The sequence below is a fragment of the Euwallacea fornicatus genome, chromosome 9 (genome assembly GCF_040115645.1).
Source record: "Euwallacea fornicatus isolate EFF26 chromosome 9, ASM4011564v1, whole genome shotgun sequence".
Lineage (NCBI taxonomy): Eukaryota > Metazoa > Arthropoda > Insecta > Coleoptera > Curculionidae > Euwallacea > Euwallacea fornicatus.
In genome coordinates, this window is record NC_089549.1 from 5,030,214 (window position 1) to 5,050,565 (window position 20,352).

Genomic DNA, 20,352 nt, shown 5'->3' on the forward strand with positions numbered 1-20,352 from the left:
GTCGGTCCAAATCTAATCTGCATTTGTAAAGAAAAAAGTTCAACCTTATATGGAGTTTCCGTACATAAATTCCTCCGCACGTAACGAATATTACTGATATATATTCGAACAATCCAACAACACTCTGTATGCCGTAGGAATCTAAAAAAAAAGGTTCGAAAATTCTTTATTTCAATAAATTTTCCAAAAACTCGTAGTTTCATCTTTAGTCACTTCAAATATTCACGTAGATTGCTACAGCGAAAGGGGTCTTAAGCTGGAATTTTCATTTTAACACTTAAATGTCTATGCGTTGTATGAAGAAACGCACTATAAGGTGCGTGACACCATCTAGCGGCGTCAGCTGTACTTGCACTTCGGCGCTAGAAGATGCCAGCAGATTAGGCGGATCACTTTGCGTTCACTTTGAAAGTGTGGCGCTAATGTGATGAGCATCCAGAGTTAAACATGTTCTCACTAGAAAATCGTCTAAAGAATTATTCTCGCAGCACGTTTTCGATTCTTCGGGCCCGCAAATAAAAAAAAAGTGATTTTCGGTTTTTCCCCGTCATCTCCGGAAGCAATCGCAGAGTTTTATTATCAAAATCGAGGATCCCATGCTGCGAGACGAATTTGGGGCGCTTTGCCTGTGTACTGTTCGATTAATTAATTTTATGACGATGCTGACCTTATTGGACCCTTTGTCCTTTCACCACATGTAGAAATATACGGAAAACTGCTTCTCAGATTGGTTCGGTGGGTGGCCTCAGCACCAGTACTACAATCGGCAGCCTAACGACGATGGCTTAAGCGACCAAGACTGTGTGGAAGTTCGAAGAACTTTCACTTTGCCCACGACATCCATAGGCCTCGCTCCAGAGTTTATGTGGAACGACCGCGACTGCGCCACTCTTAACTTCTTCATCTGCGAAAAACTACAAAATGACGGTGAGTATTTTACTCAGTACATATACACAGTACGAACGAAAAGTAACTAGGTCTTAGCAAAGTAAATCGCCGAAAGACGTGAGAACTCTTTTTTTTCTTGCGCTCTTAAAAGCACGGCCAGTGCGCATGCAAACAAGGAGTTTCCAATTTTTTTCTCGGACTCCTCAAAGCACTCCCAAAGCCTGTGCAAACGTAGGAGCTTCAATTTTTTTTTGTTGCGCTCCTTGAAGCACGGGTACTGCATGCGCAAATGTGGGGGCTCAATTTTTTGCCTTGAGCTCCTCAAACCACTCCGCGGATCTCTGCAAATGCGGAGCCTCAATTTTTTTCTTGCGCTTCTCAACACACGCTCACTGGATCGACTGGAAACTGTCGACTTGGCTGTTTAGTAATGATAATTTACGAGCAATATTCATAATTCCTAACTTTTCATCAGTAACGTGAAACACTTTACGGAAATAAAACTTATTATTATTGGATTCACGTTCATTCGATGCACTAAAGAAATATATAAATCGATTTAGGGACATGACTGGGAATGGTAAATAGGGAGTGGACCGCATATGATAAATAGTGCTTTTTATCTTGTATGATGACCATCGGGGCTATAAATCATCTTGTCTAGTGTAAGAACCTAGCATTTTCTTAGAAAACACTAGACCGGATTTGAATATTATTCACCCTTACGAGAAGGGTAGGTAAAGCTCCATATTTATACAGAGACTTCGCCTGAAATCGAGTCACTCAAAGTAACAGTCGCCACTGGTCGTTTACGTCCTCTAGAAGATAGAGCCATCGGATTTTGGTTTCGTAGCTCTATTGGAGGTGAAAGTGCGCTAGTTTCATCCAATTTAATTGATTTCGTATCTCTTACGGTTTCCGAGATCCTAATGGTGATCAGCGAATTTGACTAACCCTGTACTTTTAGAACCACTGGAGGAAAATTGGTCCGCGGATTGCAACCGCACCCTCAAGCTATCCAGACAATCCCCCAGGGCGTCTATTTCCAGCCCTGGATTTCCTAGACATTACCCTGACAATGCTGACTGTGATACTACAATAATCGCCCCATCGGGCTATCGTATTATTTTGGATTTTGACGAGCTAGTCATCGAAAATGAACCAAGGTAAATAGTTCATATGCCGGAAGGGCAACATCCATGGAAAACCGGAGGAGCATATTCTCATGTAGCTTTAATTCCTCTCTCAATCAGTTTTTGATCATTTTTTTTTACTTAAAAAATATTTTCTATAATTTATTTTTTACTTATTGAACATTTTTTTGCAACAATTTAATTGTTATTTGTTTATTTTTTTAGTAGTTGAATTTTCATTCGTTTAATGCTTTTATCATTCAGTTGCAGTTACGACTACTTAGAGATCATAGAGCAAACGTCAAATGGTACAGCGACAAATTCCTCAAGTAGAAGACTTTGCGGAGATTGGAGCGCAAAGCTGAAGTTGCTTCGTTACGTAGGCCACGGGTCACGGCTCATTTTGCGCTTTAGCTCTGACTATAGCCACCATTTCGGGGGTTACAAAGCCCGAGTGTCAATGGAGAACGGTGAGGAGAAAACTAATTTTTCTCAGACGAAAAATTGAAGGAAAAATTCGATATTTAACTTTTTTTCATTTTCAGCAATGCAATGCGAGGACGAACGGTTAAACATGTTCAACGGAGCTTGCTATTTGGTTGTAAATTATCCTGAAGTCACGTGGCCAACCGCTCAAGAAATTTGTCGAGGTATGAAGGCTCTTTTGTCCTCCATTACCACTCCCGAAGAGGCGAGATTTATTACCACCATTATAAGGAAAAATGCGGAATATAGGACGAACGCCCTCTATTGGTAAGTAAATCTATGAAAATTTGCAGGCATAGTGGAGAACGTCAATCACCATAATTTTTGTCAAAATAGCACCACTTCCGGTTAAACCTTGAGCTTCGGTCTCTCCAGATGTGCAAAAACAGATCTCTAGGCATTCAGTACTACCTACTTAGTAAAATTGATCTGTTAATTAATCCGCATTAATTAACCGCCGAGTCGCGAAATTGAATATTTGGGAAGCATTTCCCATTTTACTTGAATGCATTCCTCCAATCTCCCGTTGGCATTTATACCGCATATAGTGCAACAGCTTAGATGCAGATTGGAGCAGTATCTGTCATATAAATTTCGTGGAGGATGAATAGGGATGCACACGAAATGTTCTTGGCCGTCCCGTTCTCCCGACATGACCCCGTTAAATTTTTTTAACATAAAAAACGTGTAGTATTAAAATCAACTCTCTAATTAGTTCCTATCCCTAATTCTGTGAATTCAAACGTTGTTCGATTTTGAAACTGTCCATATTACTACATTTTGAAACATTGATTCTGTTTTTTTTTTCATAGAGTTTCTCCTTCTTAAAAGCCTCAGGTCCGGCCCTAGTCATTGAAATTGATAGACCAAATTTTGTGCAGATTGAATTTATTTAACAAAACTAAAATCGCAAATCAAACACAAATAATAAAACAAAGAGCAGACCAAACCACACAATTAGAGCAAGCTGAAACCCTTAAGCTCCATTTAGTCCAACTAAACCCGGATTAACCTACCCCGGTGCATTGATCGCAGTCCTTTATCACGTTTTTCTGCCTTGACGTAGGTTAGGAGGGAAAGCAGGCCCTGAGGCAGACTTTGAGTGGATCGACGGAAATCCGATGGAGTTTCAGGGCTGGCTTCCAGGGAATCGGCCCACTGAAAACGATTTGCAAGATGCAAAGGTGGAGCCACGGTGTCTGGGTATGCAGTGGATGCCATCGCCCTCACCTCCGTTGCCTAGCGGACTGTATTGGAACTCCCAAAGGTGATTTATTGCAAAAAAAAAGGCAGAAAAAAAATAAAGAAAGAAGAAAAGAGGGAAAAAATAAAGTGAAATTAAAAATGAAAAAGAAAAAAGTTGCAGAAAATAAAAAAAATTATTTTATTTTCATATATTCGAAATCATTTACTCATCTGTGCTCGTATGAAGAAAATAATACAGTTGAGAAATGCGGAAAATAAGAAAAGACGACAAAATTTCTATCTAGGAAAAATACACGAAAATTTTACCGCACTCAGTACAGAAAAATTCCAGTTTTCACACATTATTGCGTGCGACAAATTCTCGTTTGTAAATCGACTTTGTATCTTTTCAGATGTGGCCAAGTGGGTGGATACGTCTGCAAGCGGAAACGGCAACTTCTCGACTCCACGATAGACTTCAACCAGACGTTAAATAGCTTAGATGGACACCTGACCACTCCGAACTTTCCAGAAAATTACTACAACAACCTGGATTTTTTAGTTAAAATCATCGGACCCGAGAGAACAAGGTTAAAAATCAGGTGAGTTTTTTTGCATATTCTTTTTTATAGAACTGAAAATCGACGAAAGTTTGAAAAGTCCTGTCTACGTTGGCATCACATAGAAATGGAAAATTTTGCGAGATATCTAAATTTAAAAAATTACGTTGAAATTTAAAAAATACGCCTCTGGATGACGTCATGTGAGTCTCGTTCACATCTGAGTGACGTGGCATGGAGAATTCCGTAAAATTATGCGATTTTCTACTCAGGAAGGTAAGGTTAGTTATAGAGCGAACACATGCGATTCAAATATTTAAATGAGACGGAATAATTTAACGGGAACTTCAGCCATAAGCTCTAGAAACCTTGCATGATAAATGGTTGAAAATGTGAAGTAGTATGGTTCACGCTACTGTCCATAGTAACAAGGAATTCGTCCAACGTTAAAGTTCTAATTTCCGATTTGTCTTTGACCCTAAGGACCAATATATTGATGTGCTGTTGATTTTAGCAACCAGCTAGGTCCCACTGAAAATAATAATTTGACGCTAAATCAACTTTCGATAGCACTGTTAATTATACAGTGTGTCCCAAATTCGAAATTTGCCAGTCTCTAAATACAGGCTAGAATTCTTAAAAGCGCAAATGCCAATATCTTGAAAATTATGCTCGCAGTGGGAAAATCGAAAAACACGTCTACCATAATATAATAGGGAAAGAGTTGAACTTAGTCCCCTGTACCAGATACACTCCTGTGACCCCGATTCATTTTTTTCTAACACAGGAATGGTTATGGCATACCATCGGAAAGCATTTTCATCAAGCTTTTGAATGCGACCAAAGTTGTTCGAACTCCGTCCCTAAATGTGTCCGATAATGCCTAAAATGAAATATCAGAGTAAGACACCTGGGGTACAATTAAATAGTTTTCAATCAGAAATAAGTGATGGAACTGATAATTGCTTCAAATTTATATTGTAATTTATAAAATTATTAACTTTTAAAATTACTAAACATTAATAATTACAATACGTATAATAAATGTCCTAAACGTCCATCATTTGTCGCGGAAGCGTACAAACACTGCATATATCATATTTGCAGATGCGCATTTGAATTACATCACGTAGACATTGCTCATCTTAACCTTAATGGAAATTCGCATCTGAGTGATGTCAAGTCAAAACAACTTTTTTCTTGAAGAGGTTTGAAAGTTATAAAATGGCGTCGAATTTAGAGGAAATTCGCATCGAAATTAGTCGATACGATGGAGATTAAGTTGGAAAAAATCCCATATTTCCAGATTCTCCAGGATCGACATCGAACTACAGACAGAGTGTCTCTATGACTACGTGGAGCTGAGATCCTCTTCCATTTGGAGCAAAAAGAAATTCATGGATGCCACTAGGTTCTGTGGCAGCCACTCCACACAAATGGAACGGTTTGATTTTGTCTCGCAAACCAACGAGGCAGAAGTGAAGTTCCACTCGGATTATTCGGGCACAGGCAGCGGGTAAGAGGATTTTCTTAATTGCCCTTTTGGTATTACTGCAAATTTGCCATTTTATCAGTTTTTAGTCCTATTTCATTCGGTTCATGGTTTTCTGAAATGAAATGAGAATTTTTGTCTTCACCGGTCGATTTAGAACGCCCCAAATCCACAGGAAGAACCTTCTTTTTAATTAGGCCAATTCGACGGCTGAGCTGGGTTCCCACGTATTCCTCGACCATGAGAGCACAAATCGTTTTTCACCATGACGTCACCGTTTCTGACTTCCGATCATATTTCAGCGCTTTTATTTTTAGTTTACACCCCGTTGCCAAGAGCGACGCTCATTATTGGAAATTTATGGCCCGTTACCGTGAGCAACGGGCATTAAAACTAAAACAATGCCCGTTGGTTTTTGTTATCTTCTGTTTCTAAGTAAATGATCTCCTAGCAATTCTAGAACTTTTTAAAGAATCCTTTTAATTCACTCAAAGAGACTTTCATAATTAAGTGCTTTTCCTCATGTTCTGTTGGGGATTAACAAGATGTTTGCAAAATCCCTTGTTCAAGTTATTTCAAGTTAAATGAATTTCGCAGCATCCGCGGCGTTACCCGGAGGATGGGGATAATAGTACTTTTCCCTTTCTTAGAGCTTTCTTAAGGATGTTTACCTTAGATTAATCCCTTTTCTCCAGCGGTAAAATACAGGGTGTCCATCGAACAACCGCTCGGACTCCTATGATTTTATTTGCGATTTTATAAAAATCTATTAGGGGGATGCGTACATGTGGCTAATGAATGTGAACTTCTTTTTGATGGCCAGTTTTAAAGTAAACAGATTTAGAAAGCACAGCAAACTGTAAAAAATATCAAAACTTAAAGTAAGCAACATCGAAAAAACTGATTAATAATTTCTTTAACATTTAAGATAAATACGACATTACTTCACACCAAAATGAAGAAAATCGATTTTTCTTTTGTGCTACGTCGTAAAAAAACACTCTATGCTATTTTAAAACGTCAACAAAATTTAATGATATGTTGAGAATTAAAGTTGTTATCGCAAACACCCTGTATGTATTTTTAGCTAAATGAGTATTTGTGCCTGCTAAAGGATCTTCCATGAAAATCCAACGTAAAATTATGAAAATCTCGCTTGAGCTGGTGGCGATATTCATTTTTTTATGAGGCACTGCAGCTGTCTAAACATTTTTTTAGAAACATCATCGCTTCGAGTCTCTGTAACTCAGGTTAAAAAAATCCAACCTGAACCAACAAAGGCTCAAAAGAGGATTGAGAAAAGTGCACATGGTCCCATTAAAAAAAACTTACACTTTATGCTGCCCCGCTTTTTTGCGACCCCCTGTAGGGTTGTCGCTAATTTTAAAAATCACTTGCGTCATCTATCAAAAATTCCTTTATGAAATCATAATTGAAATCGCAGGAGCTCGGGGGGCTGCTAAATGGACACCCTGTATTATTCCAAATCCCCTTTGAAAAGTCTTAGAAGTTCGAACGCAAACGATATTAAAAAATTCAAATAAAGGACCTCAGCAGGAGCGAAGGAAGACAGTCGTACAAGTGCAATTAAATTGACGGACAGGGAAAATTGCTCTGCTACTTGAGGACGTCCGGAGACTGGCGACTTTTTTGTCGGGTTTCCAGGCAAGCATGCAAAGCACCTTCACCCCAGGGAAGACAGTGCCGTCTATATCGCAGTCAGATTTTTTCCTACTTGCCTTTTTAACAACACTCTTAAAACAATCTCTCTCTCTCTCTCTCCCCCCCCTCCCCCCTTTCCCTCTTTCTCTCTCTCTCCCCCCTCCCCCCTTTCCCTCTTTCTCTCTCTCTCTCCCCCCTACCTCTGCATCCCTGTTTCCCTGCATGTATGCACGTCTAAACTTACCTGAAACTTGCAGCTTTGCCCTAACCTGGAGGGCCGTGGACATATCGGCATGTCCCACTCAGACATTAACGGCCCGCGAGGGTGTCATCGAGAGTCCCAATTATCCAGAGTTCTTGCTCGCCCATCTCGATTGCTCCATCTTTATCCAGGCTCCCCCAGGAAAAAGGATTTGGCTTGAATTCACGGACGTCGACCTCGGGCAGAACAAAGTTGGGGAACCGATAAATAACCAGAACGGCGACGTCACCTTCGAGATGCAGCTCGGCAAAAAATTGGAAACTTTCAGGCCCTTTCAGATGAGCGAGCTTTTGACTGAGGGTAAGAAAAAAGTTTATGTGTTCCCCTCCGTTGCTTTCGGAGTTTTCCAACAAGTAAACATAACTTTACCCACGGGCACTGAAATTTTCAAATGTTACTCGGCATGAGAACGGTTTTTTCTTTTCGTGGGCGGCGCAAGTGGGCTTTTCCGTGCATGAAGCTGCCTTGAAAGATATACGTTTCCGCACTGGGGCGTGAGGAGAATAACTCCGCAATCACATACGCGAAATTTAATGAAACTGACATAGCGTGAAGACTTACGAGGGTCGGGCTTAGGTTAACCAAGATTAAGCCATGCGTTTGCAATGCGGCCTAACCGACATTTATATTTTTCGTTTTCGTACCTAATATCTGCGTGTGCGCCCGTGCCACTCAGTCGCGCAACGCGCGCTTGCGCTGTTGAGTTTTTCCAGAAATACTGGCCAGCAATAGCTTTTTAAAGTTAAAAGGACCTTAATCTTCCTAATGAACCATTTCGCTTTAATGGTATTTGCAGTAAATTTCTATTCCACGGACAGCAATAAAAGAGCAGGATTGAAACACCTTCACTTATCGTGATATTTGTCTTCCTTGGCAGGAAAGCTCCTTTCCATGTTTAATCTTCTTGAACTCGAGACAGTCTTCGCTAATTACATAAATGAACTAATAAGCCAAGGAAATTAACTAAATATTAGTAGACAGATTTTCAAGCGCCGACCCAATTAGCTCGATTAATTTTATCTAATTTCTTGTTATCTTATGCGTTGGGGTTCTCGGTGAAGAAATATCTAATTCAATTTAATAGCGTTAGTTTCCAGTAACGCAGAAGAAACTGGCGTGAAAATTGCAAATCTATTTTTATATGTCCCAAGGACCTTATGTGGCTATTTTAGATTTTTTTCCAGGAAATTTCATGTCCACTGGCGATGTACTGAAGTTGAGATTACAGACGGGAAATCGGCCCAAAGGGCGAGGATTCAAGGCGTTATACCGAATTTCTGACGAATCGTCCATTGAGGAAAAAACTGTAACCCTTCTGAACAATTCTTCAGGTAAAAGTCAGTTTGTCGAAGAATCAATTAGGACACTTTTTCCAATAAACGGAGCTATTAGGGCGTATTTACCCTCTTAGGTCCGATATTTCACGTGAACTTCCCGCAACGATCTCCCCCGAATTTGGACTTTCTCCAACGCTTTGTCGCCCCACCAGGACATGTCATATCCATAGGCCTGCACTCGATGAAACTCAGCCACATCAACTGTCAAGAAAAAACCGGTCAAGTAGAGGTGTTCGACAGCTACTCAGACACCAATGGCACCCTATGGAAGCTCTGCTATTCCTCTCCCTTCGAGCGAACCCTCGAGGACGACGTCCTCTTCGCTAATCCCACGATCTACATAAAGTCGTTTCTTAATTCTTTACAGCTGAGGCAGAAAAGCGGTCTTTTGGGCACTCGGTTGAATGGAACATTGAGTGTGCAACCTGACGAAGAATTCAAGAAGAAGATCATCAACTACAGCCGCAACCAAGTAGAGAGTTGTGCGCCCAATCCCTGCCTGAATGGGGGAAAGTGTGTTAAAAAAGCGTCGAAGAAGATCTGTCAATGTATCGGTCATTTTACTGGTGAGTTTTATTGAGGGTTTCAAATTATTTAGCTATGAAGTAAGGAAATATTGTTCAACAAGTGACACAAAGTGCATTTTCCTCAACTGAGAAGATAGTTTGATATATGTCAATGTCGATTGACATCAGATGTCAATGTCGAAAGTGTCATTGTCAGTTGTCAATCATGTAATACTTTTGTCATGTGTCAGCAGATTGCGGGCAAACTTTTAACATTGACGCATATTATTTTGATTTGCGTGAGGTAAATTTTATAGCACATCCTTGCAAAACTCGGGAACATTTACGATACGGTAGGATTTAAAATATAGCTAAGTCGTTTGTTTTGTATCCATACCTCGTTTGTTTTCCTTAACGCACACTTCAGTTAGGAAAGTCACACATCCGTATACTAACACTCTTCGCGACTATTAGTCGCGATTGTTATGTTTCCTTTCGCACGATGTCTTTGAAAAACGTTATTTTCCGTTAGGGTAAAGCATAATGTTGTCATTTTTACACGGTCGTAGAAAGATGTTTTCAATGCGGGAATTAAGGTCAACTGCCACACTTTCGCACCTTATGTTTGCTTTAGTTAAAGCCTGAACAAAGAACGAAGCTAAAAGCGGAATATTTAAAGATAATTATTCCCGTCTGTTATACAAATTCCTGAAGCGATTAAATATGCTCCTCGTTAACGGCCGGTTTTGTATGAAAAGTTAAACAAATTTTTGTTCCTACTCGTTTTGTGACCGACAAAAATTCTTGCTGTAGGGCAGTTCGTTTTTCCTACACTTTTCTTCCCGCAATTTTTCCTGCTACGCTTTTTTTTTAATTTCTTGCAATTTGCGCTAAATTAGTTATTGGGCCAACCAATGGTTGTTGAGATATGAATCACAAAAAGCGAGTAACCACGTCATTAAATTTAACTTACAAACCTTACACTTTCCCCGATTTGTTTACATTTCATAGCGCCTTTATCGATAGTATAAACTCCCAACAGGCTTATTTTGCGCCATCACCCAGTGTGATTTGGAGCCCTGCATCTTCGGTACCTGCCAACTGACCAATTCAAGTTACCGGTGCCTTTGCAAGCCGGGATACGTAGGACCAACTTGCGAGCAAAAGCGCAAACCTTGCGAGGGCAACCCGTGCGAGAGCCGTGGCATTTGCATGGAAAAAGGGAATGGATTCCAATGTCGCTGCCATGCCTGGTGGGAAGGTACGTATGAGACTTTCTCTGAGAAATGGGGCGTCAGAAATTCCTTGCAGGCCCTCGGTGCGAGAAACGCATGCTCCACATACCGTACAAGCCTTTAAGCGAGCGCATGCTTCACGAGCCGTTCTGGCTCGGCCTGATGACCGTTTTCGTTGTGATGGGGGTTATCGGACTAGTCTGGTGCGCCAAACGACATTTTCCAGAGAAAATCGAGAAGCTCTTGGCGGAGGACGACAACCGGAATAGGAGTACTTATTCACTAATAAGAATGATTCCAGCGTTATTGGTAAAGAGTTTTCAGTACACTCGCTGCGAAGCACGTCAGTGAGAGAGCAGCTGGCTGCAGCTTCGGGAGCGACTGCTGCCATCTTGGCCGCAGCGACGCCGTCTCCAGGACCGGCTCAAGGCCGGTCCATCTTCGGTCGTCTGGGTATTCGCAAGCCGTCCATCCTCAGCCTGACCAGCCCACACGCGAGCTGCGGCGCCGCGGGCGGTTATTCACCCGCCACGGCGCGCACGTTCAGTTTGGACGATTTACTTAAGCCGCCCCCGAGACGTAAGGCGCCCAGCCTGCGCTGTACTGTCCACTTTTTGTTTTGTTCTACTTCCGTTCACTCGTACACCTCTGTCTTGTTCTTCTATTTATATTTCTTGCCAATTTTCGCAGGGATGTCAAATATGTAACTCATACGTACTTCACAACCGTTCCTGGATTATGGCAATCCTGAAAGCACATCCTTTCCTTCCACTGTCAATACTGAAACCACTTACTTCTCTTTTTGTAGATATAACTCTGTTCCTTCTCACTTTGCGTGTGGCTGGTAGGTTGCACTGAACTACTTGTAAATAAATGTTTTATTTTGTTTTGTTCAAAAAGGGGCCAGCTGGTTTAATCATGTTTTACCTTAAGTTGAAGTAAGCTCGACCTCCGGTTTAACTCAGTTGCTCTCGGAGGCAAACCTTCATTTCACACGAGCAAACTTACGAATTTAATACATGATTGGACAAGCTGTGTGACTACTGAATTCATCACAAGTTACCTGAATATTTGTTGAAACAATCTGATATTCTCATAACACGCAATTCAAAATGTGTGTCGCTGGAGCTCCAACACGGGGATCTCGATACCTATGAGAGACACAAAGTTTCGAATTTCGGCAACCAACATCAATTTTTATTTTATATATATTTTATATTTTCACATGTATGAATTTAGCTTTTTCTAATTACAATGATGCATCACACATTAAGGTCAATTCAATAAAGCTTCCCATGGCTTCAAATTAACCAAAGTCTAAGGGAGATAGGTCTGTTGAGCGAGCAGGCCAACTTATTAAAATAATTTAAATACACCAAAATGTATAGCTCACGATGGATAATGCGGGTCAACGATGAATACAGTTGTTAAGGCCAAATCTGCAACTGAATCTTGGTATTTTTAGTTTTTTGCTTTTGGCTATTTATGTAAAATTATAATAATGCAGGTGCATTTCGGAGTTCCGGAGGGTTTGCAAAACGGGAAATATTCACCTATTCAGTGTAAATAACCACCGGAATAACGATGTATCAACTTGATCCCAAGAAGCACATAATACGGGCAATATACATGAGCGGGTTTGAGTAAAAGTAACCGATTACTTTCTTCGTTTTTTTTACATCACAGCACCTTGCTAGTTACCTCCAAGAAGATCCCGGTAAATGATTCAATCCGTGGAAATTACTTATCTTATTCTATCCATACCTGCTCACGACTATTGACGTGTTTTATGCGAACTTATATCCCATTTACAACCATTGACACACGCCCTATGCTCCCAGGTAGCCCATCACCCAAAAAGAAGCGTAACAACTCAACACCCACAAAAAAGAACGTAGCTGAAAAGAAGCAGATCCTTCAACAACTTATCTCTCCAGTGAACAAGCATGTCTCCAAAAGGGTCAGCTTGGGCGAGCTCATCCAGATGACCGATCGCAAAAACAGCGGTATTCAATCTGCGCCGTCAGTTATTATCAAAGAGACCAGACTTTCGGACACCGATCCCGCCTTGACTGCCTTGAATGACCCCAAATTGGAGAAGAAGGTCACTTTTGCACGATTACTGAATAAAGTCAGTGCGGAAATGAGTTCTGGGTCGGATATGGAGATGGGGATTATGCAGACTAATAAGTTGGGGTGTATTTTTCCGAGACCAGCCAGCACGCCGCCGTCTCCAAGCGTTATCGCTAGGAGTCCGAATAGCACTTCTAGTAATCAGGGTATAAACTAGCGAAATACCGTACATTCGTTTCCTCATGGTGTCTTTTATGCCCTAGGCAGCGACTCATTTACCAGCTCAGACTTGGCTATTCCTACCGCCCTCAGTTCCAGCATTTCGGATCTTTTAATCAATAGACGCCAGAATAAAAGCCCCATAGGGAAGCAGAAGCCTGCCAGTGCAGACTCTATTCTTGCAATGTTTCGCAACTTCTCCTCTACTTCTGCCAGTGCTAACCTTCCATGTTCCCTTAAACTTTCCCCTTCCACCACTCCTACTGCCTCCAGCCCCCATGAGGACATTGTGGGCGATGACGAATCATCTTCCTCCTCGATTCACACTCCAGTATCTTTCTCCAGCGGAGCTCCAGAGAGTCCTGTCCACCACCACAGCTACACTCAGAGCACCATTGAAGTGCCAGTTTTGGACCCGCTGAGCGCACACAGGTCTTCAGGAAGCGGGATGAATTTGTTGCACCCTCCGACGATATTGCTGGAAATACCAAGCACAATCAACAAGTGCCTTTCTCCCATTCGGGAATTGCCTACTCCGTTGCCCTCACCGATGCCTTCACCCGCGATCACGCCGATCATGCGCAGAAGCCAATCGCCGATAGCCAGGCGGGCTGTCTGTCAAATGTCCGCGTCCTCCTTGGACGACCTGGACAACAGCGATGACAGAATTTCAATCGAAATTCCCAATATATCTGTGAGCGGCAGCGACGATGACGAAGTCAGGTGTCCGGATATAGCCATCGACCCTCAAGCCGAAGACGGGCTCATTATGGAGGAAGCTGCAGCCATGCAACAATGTGCCTTGTACAAAACAAAGGTAACTTCGGAAAATAGATTTCAAATTATATTGTAATCGGCCGTGGAAGCCTCCAGTCGTAATGCGTTAATACAATTTTCCAGAATCGTTCATCCACTCTTGGTCAAATCAACGAGAAGGACCCACATCCAATCCCTCCTCCCTTAATCATCCCCACTCTCATGATCCAAACACCCTCCCCAACTCACAAACCGCCTACTATTTTGATTCCAGGTTCACCCCCTCCTCACCGCTCTTTCCCCCACCACCAAGATACAGTCTTCCAATTTCCTCCTACTGCCAAGTCAGGGCGAAAGATGTTCAAAGACTTTGAGAAGCCAACGTCCTTAGACCTGCCGAGCGCCCCACCTTTGATCACCATCACGTGCAATATGAGTGAAGCCGAATCGGATATAGAGCCCAATTCACCAGCCATTAAAATTCCCGGTCACCATGGAGGGCCAGCAGGGGGGATGAGTTATTTGAGCCCTTTTTCGATGGCACATAGAGCTGAGCAACATACTTCGGAGTCCAATCTCAGCTCTTCTGGGTACAGTTCCATGGCCAGTCCTGGTCCTTCCAGGTGCGGATCTAGTAATCCATTATGTCCGAGCGAAATGGAGGATCAAGGACCCCCTGGTTCGGGACACGGGTGCTTGAGGAGACAGTCGCTGACTCCAGTATTACGATCCAACACTGATTCTGGTGGAAGAGACATGAAGACCGGCCAAGACAACCAACGAAGAGGACGTTCGGACTCGGAAACCCTTTCTGATGATCCACTACTGGAGTCCAACGATGAGGGTATTGGCACCGATCACATAGACGAGAAAATCGACGAAGGTGACGTTAAGAGTGCTAAAGAGCTAGAAGTGTTTATGAGCGATTCCGACACTAAAATGCTGCTGCTAGACTTACCAGTACCCGCTGCTTTGACCATTCCGCGCGTAGCGAAGTGCGTAAGCGTAGAGAGCTCCATTGACCGGTTGCTGTCCCCGCTCACAATTAGCAAGAACTCATTACAGTTGCCTTCAATAATTGTCCAACTGGACTCGACTACAGGAGAAAAGTACTTGAGTCCTATGAGCTCGCGCAGTGAAAGCCCCTTAAGTGACCGGACGACGGGAATGGGTCGCTTCTCTCCACTTTTTTACAGCAAAAATAAGGATCTACTGCCGTTCACCGACTCCGATGGACTCTACGACTTTCCTAGCTCAGACAAGGTAAACGTAATTACTGTAACACAACACAAGAAGGTGGGGAGAAAGCGAGAGAAACGTACGGTACGTACCTGCAAGACCCCAAGTCCAACGAAACAGTATCAGAACGCAACCTGGCTGAATCACCTAGACGTGCCCAATATCAAAGATGCGTTCTACAAAGTGCCACCGCCGAGAAAATTGAGCCCGAAGAGGAGACTGGCCAGAACGCAGGTGGTCAGCTCGTCCTCTAGCTCGGACAGTGTAGTGTCCGCGAGGGAGGTAATCAAACATTCCACATCCAGCCCGAGTCCCGACACTGTTCGATGGTCGTCGCCCATTGGCTGGATCGATCAGAAAAACAGCAGGTCGTCCGGAGAGGACAAGGTGAGAGTTTTAGTGTTATAACAAGTGCCAACAGAAAGCATGTTCATGCTCCATCTTTTTTTCTCTTATTATACTTCGTAATAAGTTCCTACCTATGTCGGAGTAGGTTCAGAGTGTGAAACTCAAGTCAACTCGGTTCATGTCCATTCCATTCATACATGCAGGTATCGCCAGTTCAAATAGAAACATGGGGATAGTGCAAGCGGGAGAAGGACTGTATAAGGGTTAATATGCGTCGGACAACGACCAACGAAGTGGACTGCGAGGCTAGCGACTGACGTGGGCAGAGTCAGTCAACTATCACCAGGTCTCTTACCGTTTCAGGCTTAATTAATATAAGTATTAGTGATGAAATAATAAGTTTTTTTTCTCATTTATTTATATTGCCACCTTTTGTTCGGATATTTTTGAGAATTGCTATAGCCGCAAAAGTAGTAAAATCAATAAAAATTAAGACGTCGAAGTAGAAGCGCTGGCCGGATTTGCTCCGCCCACTTCGTCGTCGGTCTTTGTCGGAAACGTATTAAACTTTATGCGGTCCTTGTCCCACTTAGACAATCCCTATGTTTCTGCTTGAACTGGTAATATCTTCGTAGCTTGGTCCAGTACTAAAATCGATGCACGTCATAACGCTAAAATTCAGGGGGCGTTGCCGATTTAATGATTAGTTGAGTACTACTTGTGCGGAACCGACAATAAATATCAAAGAGAGCATAAAGTAATATTGAAAGCTTAGACGTATTACCTTAAATATCATTCTTTAATAAATATAGCAACATTAGAAAATAAATCCAAATTACGGTAATCAACGAAATATATTTAAAGAGAGTGTCATTCAAAACTCTGTACTAGCTTGTCTCATAGATTATCGACGACAGCAGAAGATGATTTAGCCCAATCTACATCAAATGAAAAAAATGAATGGTTGTGAAGATACGGGATGTTAATGTTTTTATCTTGCATAATGCAAATGCGTTAAAATTTTTACAAAAACTATTTGTTTATTTGCGGCTCTCGAAATTTATAATAAAAATTTGCATTCATGTATATCAATCGCTCAACGCATCACTGTCGCTATCAACAGCGACTATCAGTGGAATCACTAAAATAAAACATACATTATACAATTTGGGGACACCGCGCCCTCTGTCGCCAACACTTTTCAAGTTTAAATATTTTCCTAAACGTTAAGGGATTGCCCTTAGGTCCAAGTACTAGCAGCAGTTTATCCACATAATTATTGTGTACCTTGAGACGCATTCCCAATTGAAATTTTTCGTATTTTGAATGTATAGGTTGGCAATGGAATCGCGTCGTTTATAACATTTATCAATTTTAGTACTGGACAACCTGTAAGCGAGAAAGGCCACATAAATAGCGCTGGGTTAAGGCCAGCAGGAAATATATACAGTGCCGCCCTCTACCTCCTCATTGCTGAAGCTCGATAAGAGAGAAAGACGCACAAGCCTGATTCGTCTACATGTACCATGTTTAAAAATAAATCTTGCTTGTTATAGCATTGACGTTAAAAACGCTTTTTTCCCGCAGGACGACTCCAACCCCAACTGCCCAATGCTATCTCGATCGCTAGATTTTAGCAAGAACCAGCCAAAGTACCAAAAAGTCAGCAGGCTTCGAGCTATTAGCAATCAAATTAGGTGAGTGGCAACCTCTATGTATTTTCGACCTTTAAAGCCGTCTAAAAGATTTTCGTTCGACTATTTAGGCATGCGCAGTTCTTCTCGGAAGGTTTCATAATTCACGACTTCATTACTTTAATATTACTCACCATTGTACGAGTGAACGCCAAGCTTCACTGCTTCACATGACCATATTTTCATAACAACAGTCGTGGACAAACGTCTCTAACCAACTGTCTAATAGGTTTCTACGAAGACTGGAACAAAGCCTGAAAAGGCGCGAGCGGACGGCCAGTCCGGACACCGACAGTCTCGACAGCGAAGAGGATTCACCCATGGTGACCTCGCCATTGTTACACCAATCAAAAGGGGCGAGAATTAAAGTGGAGATCTGCAAGAGTAACAGTATAGGGAAATTACAGACTAATGCGGGCCTAAACGGAAAAAATAATAAAAGCACTAAATACAAACATTGGGATTCGCTGCAGGAGCGTACTTGGCCTAAAGAGACTGTTTCGGAAAAACATGGTAATTCCGAGTAGTGGTTAGTGGCTATCCGGGGATTCTCCCCAGATATATTTTATTTAGGAGTGTAAAAACTTGTTTTACGGTTTTCAGTGGTTTGATATGTACATATTTATTGTTACGAAATAGGATTTTAAACGCTCAATCATTAACCATTTACATATTCGAATTTAGCTTGCATAAACTCTTCTTTTGCGAATACGACAGTTTTGTGATGTTAAATGTGAATCGTCCAATTTCGTTGTTCATAATTAACGCAATTGTACATTTAGCATAGGAACATTAATATATTATACATCGAGAGGATGGGAAATACTATGTCGTATAAAGTCTGAGCATAGAGCTTGCGAGATCGCGTCATTAAACGTGTCCCATAGATGGCAGCATGCACTGCATAACACTTACCTTTAAGTACAAAATTGTTTTATTACGTTCTCGATAAAACTGAAGCTGACCTACATCGTTTTTTACCTTAAATAGTTTTAACCATACCCCAGGGACTCTGTTAAGACTTCCAAAACCGGGAAAAAATCTTCCAATTTATAGGTGACACCGACACTTCTTACCAAGTCTCACCCAAACAAATTTGACCATTTTAACGGAAGCCAGTGGCTAGAGTAATTAATTAGAAAATCGATTAATTAAGCACCTGTGCAAAATTACTTTTACCCTTATCAGAAATGCGCTCGTACACCTCATGTTTCATGTAGCTACGAAGATGAATATGGAAAAGCTAATGGGTATTTTACCCGTGACGCAGCCGCTTAAGTTCAATACTCAGACTTTAGCTGCGGAATACAGTAATTGCCCCAATGGGCAATGAATAGGACTGCTCTGGTTTGGTGAATATTCATAAAGGCTTGTAAATGAGACTGATTTTCTACTATAACTAAAACGTAGTATTCGACATGTCTTTTTGCGTAGGAAGAGCTATTATTTCTCAACTAGCGGGAGTTCATTAAAAAAAGCCCCAATAGGCGTTAGAACCTTAGGGGTATGTCTTGGATAAACGGAATTTTAATGACTTTTGAAGGGTGACGTTGTCACCCAAAGTTAAAGTGGCTCAATAAGCGCCACACGTCCTCCGCCTATCGTAATCTTTTTTAATGAACACGCGATATGTGGCGCGAACATACGGCTTCTGTTATTTCCGGATTAGCTTACGAATGTGTCAATTTGTATCGATTCTGAGAATGGATTTGAAGGAAAAAACTCTAGAAATGCATTCTCAAGAATTTTTTTTTTTAATCCATAAAGGACCCGCTGTTCCATACGTTTCTGGATAGTTACTTTTACCTAGAAAGAGCTCAAACTATCGGATTAATATGATCCATTTTCACGGATCAAATCTCTAATTTTCAAATGAATAAACGACGTGTTGTCCGCGCCCTATTGAATTTTTAACGTAACCAAATAGACGTAGGTCTCACTCTGGAATATTCGACCTAAGCTCTTAGATAGTTTTAACTGGAGGTTTTATGTTAGATAGGCTTTAACAATTTTTCCTGGGTATTTACGAAGAGTCAAACAGTCAAGTTTAAACTAGGGGTTGGGGTGAGTACTTACCCAGAAAGGTATACACCCGAGTGGAATGGGTACCCATAGGTAGATACCTACCTACTAGCCCTAATAAGGCTGAGAGGGTTTAGCTCGGCAGATTTTGGGGGATATTTAAGAACACATGAATTTGTTTAAAAAGGTTGTTGTCATCATGGAACCGTGCAAAAGGGGCAGTTATGTACATGGTAGCCGAAAAGTTAGGCTCCTTTAAAACGGTCCTATATTGGTAACACGACGAAGCTCTGTCTCTGTTTTCCTTCCAAATTTCGATATTTTTTTTAACGAAAATTTCAATATATCAAATCAATTCCACAAACACTGATGGTTGATGGCTGGTCCTCATCCTTTTCTCAAAAGACATTTTTAGCCCGCGATGTTAATTTTTACGTTAACATGACAATAGTTAACACGAAAATGGAGCACGCGTAGGAAGGCAATCACAATCATCCACAATAGGTCTTGTGTAACTCTAGATATCCCCCAGGCGCTTACTAATAAGTGAAAGAGAGAAAGTTCACAAAACCACTTCATTTCCTTTGTGCATTTTGTGAACAATTCATACTCATTCAGACATTTTGTTAATTTTCAAAATTCACATTACGAAGAGTCCTTGATGGGTCGTTACGTCTTAAAGTACATTTTGAAAAATGGCTGAGGCACTAGGCGGCCCGATAGTCTCGAATATCGGGTTTTCGACTCGGTAATTTATTTGCAGGTATCGTCTACCTTAACTTTTGATACCACTGTGATAAGTCTTCTGATCTCTTTTCGGAACTTTACTCTTCAGCAATATATAATTACCTAACTAATATTATAGAGGGAGCAAATTAATCGTATATCGATGCACAAATAAGCAATCTATTCACTTATAACCTTGCACTCGTAATTCTAAAATATAACGGGTACCTACTCTTCAGAGCGGTTGCTTCGACTTGCAGTTTGCGAGAGAAGGCCGTTAAGGAAGGACCATTGTTGTTGTTTTTTGACGAATCATCAATCGTATTTTCAACAAATTATATTAATTAACGTTTGAAAACTACATATAACATTTATAAAGACATCGTGCATGCGAAGATATTTTATATTTTCTTTGATGTGTAGTCGTCATTACTGATAACCCCTTACTCTAGTAATACACAGCTTTGTTTTCAAAACGGTGTTTTATTATATGGATTTCACCATAAATCTCTTATCCATCCAGAGAAGT

At 41.4% G+C, this 20,352-nt stretch overlaps 1 protein-coding gene across 2 annotated transcripts in view; it reads left to right on the forward strand.

Annotated features, from left to right (window-relative positions):
• The window catches only part of LOC136340997 (uncharacterized), a 114,312-nt gene extending 94,013 nt beyond the window's left edge, over positions 1–20,299 (forward strand). Inside the window, exons 8-25 of one of the 2 annotated variants that reach the window (XM_066285549.1) lie at positions 727–927; positions 1,856–2,054; positions 2,286–2,491; positions 2,567–2,774; positions 3,574–3,774; positions 4,106–4,294; positions 5,559–5,768; positions 7,664–7,968; positions 8,853–8,999; positions 9,080–9,571; positions 10,554–10,772; positions 10,823–11,017; positions 11,062–11,325; positions 12,588–13,025; positions 13,083–13,855; positions 13,939–15,420; positions 16,969–17,078; positions 17,305–20,299. In XM_066285549.1, the coding sequence (XP_066141646.1) occupies positions 727–927; positions 1,856–2,054; positions 2,286–2,491; positions 2,567–2,774; positions 3,574–3,774; positions 4,106–4,294; positions 5,559–5,768; positions 7,664–7,968; positions 8,853–8,999; positions 9,080–9,571; positions 10,554–10,772; positions 10,823–11,017; positions 11,062–11,325; positions 12,588–13,025; positions 13,083–13,855; positions 13,939–15,420; positions 16,969–17,078; positions 17,305–17,602 (6,137 nt within the window). In that variant the 3' untranslated portion in view covers positions 17,603–20,299. The remainder of the gene's footprint in view (positions 1–726; positions 928–1,855; positions 2,055–2,285; positions 2,492–2,566; positions 2,775–3,573; positions 3,775–4,105; positions 4,295–5,558; positions 5,769–7,663; positions 7,969–8,852; positions 9,000–9,079; positions 9,572–10,553; positions 10,773–10,822; positions 11,018–11,061; positions 11,326–12,587; positions 13,026–13,082; positions 13,856–13,938; positions 15,421–16,968; positions 17,079–17,304) is intronic. The other variant, XM_066285550.1, reaches the window with a different exon arrangement.
• The last annotated feature ends 53 nt before the right edge of the window (positions 20,300–20,352 follow it).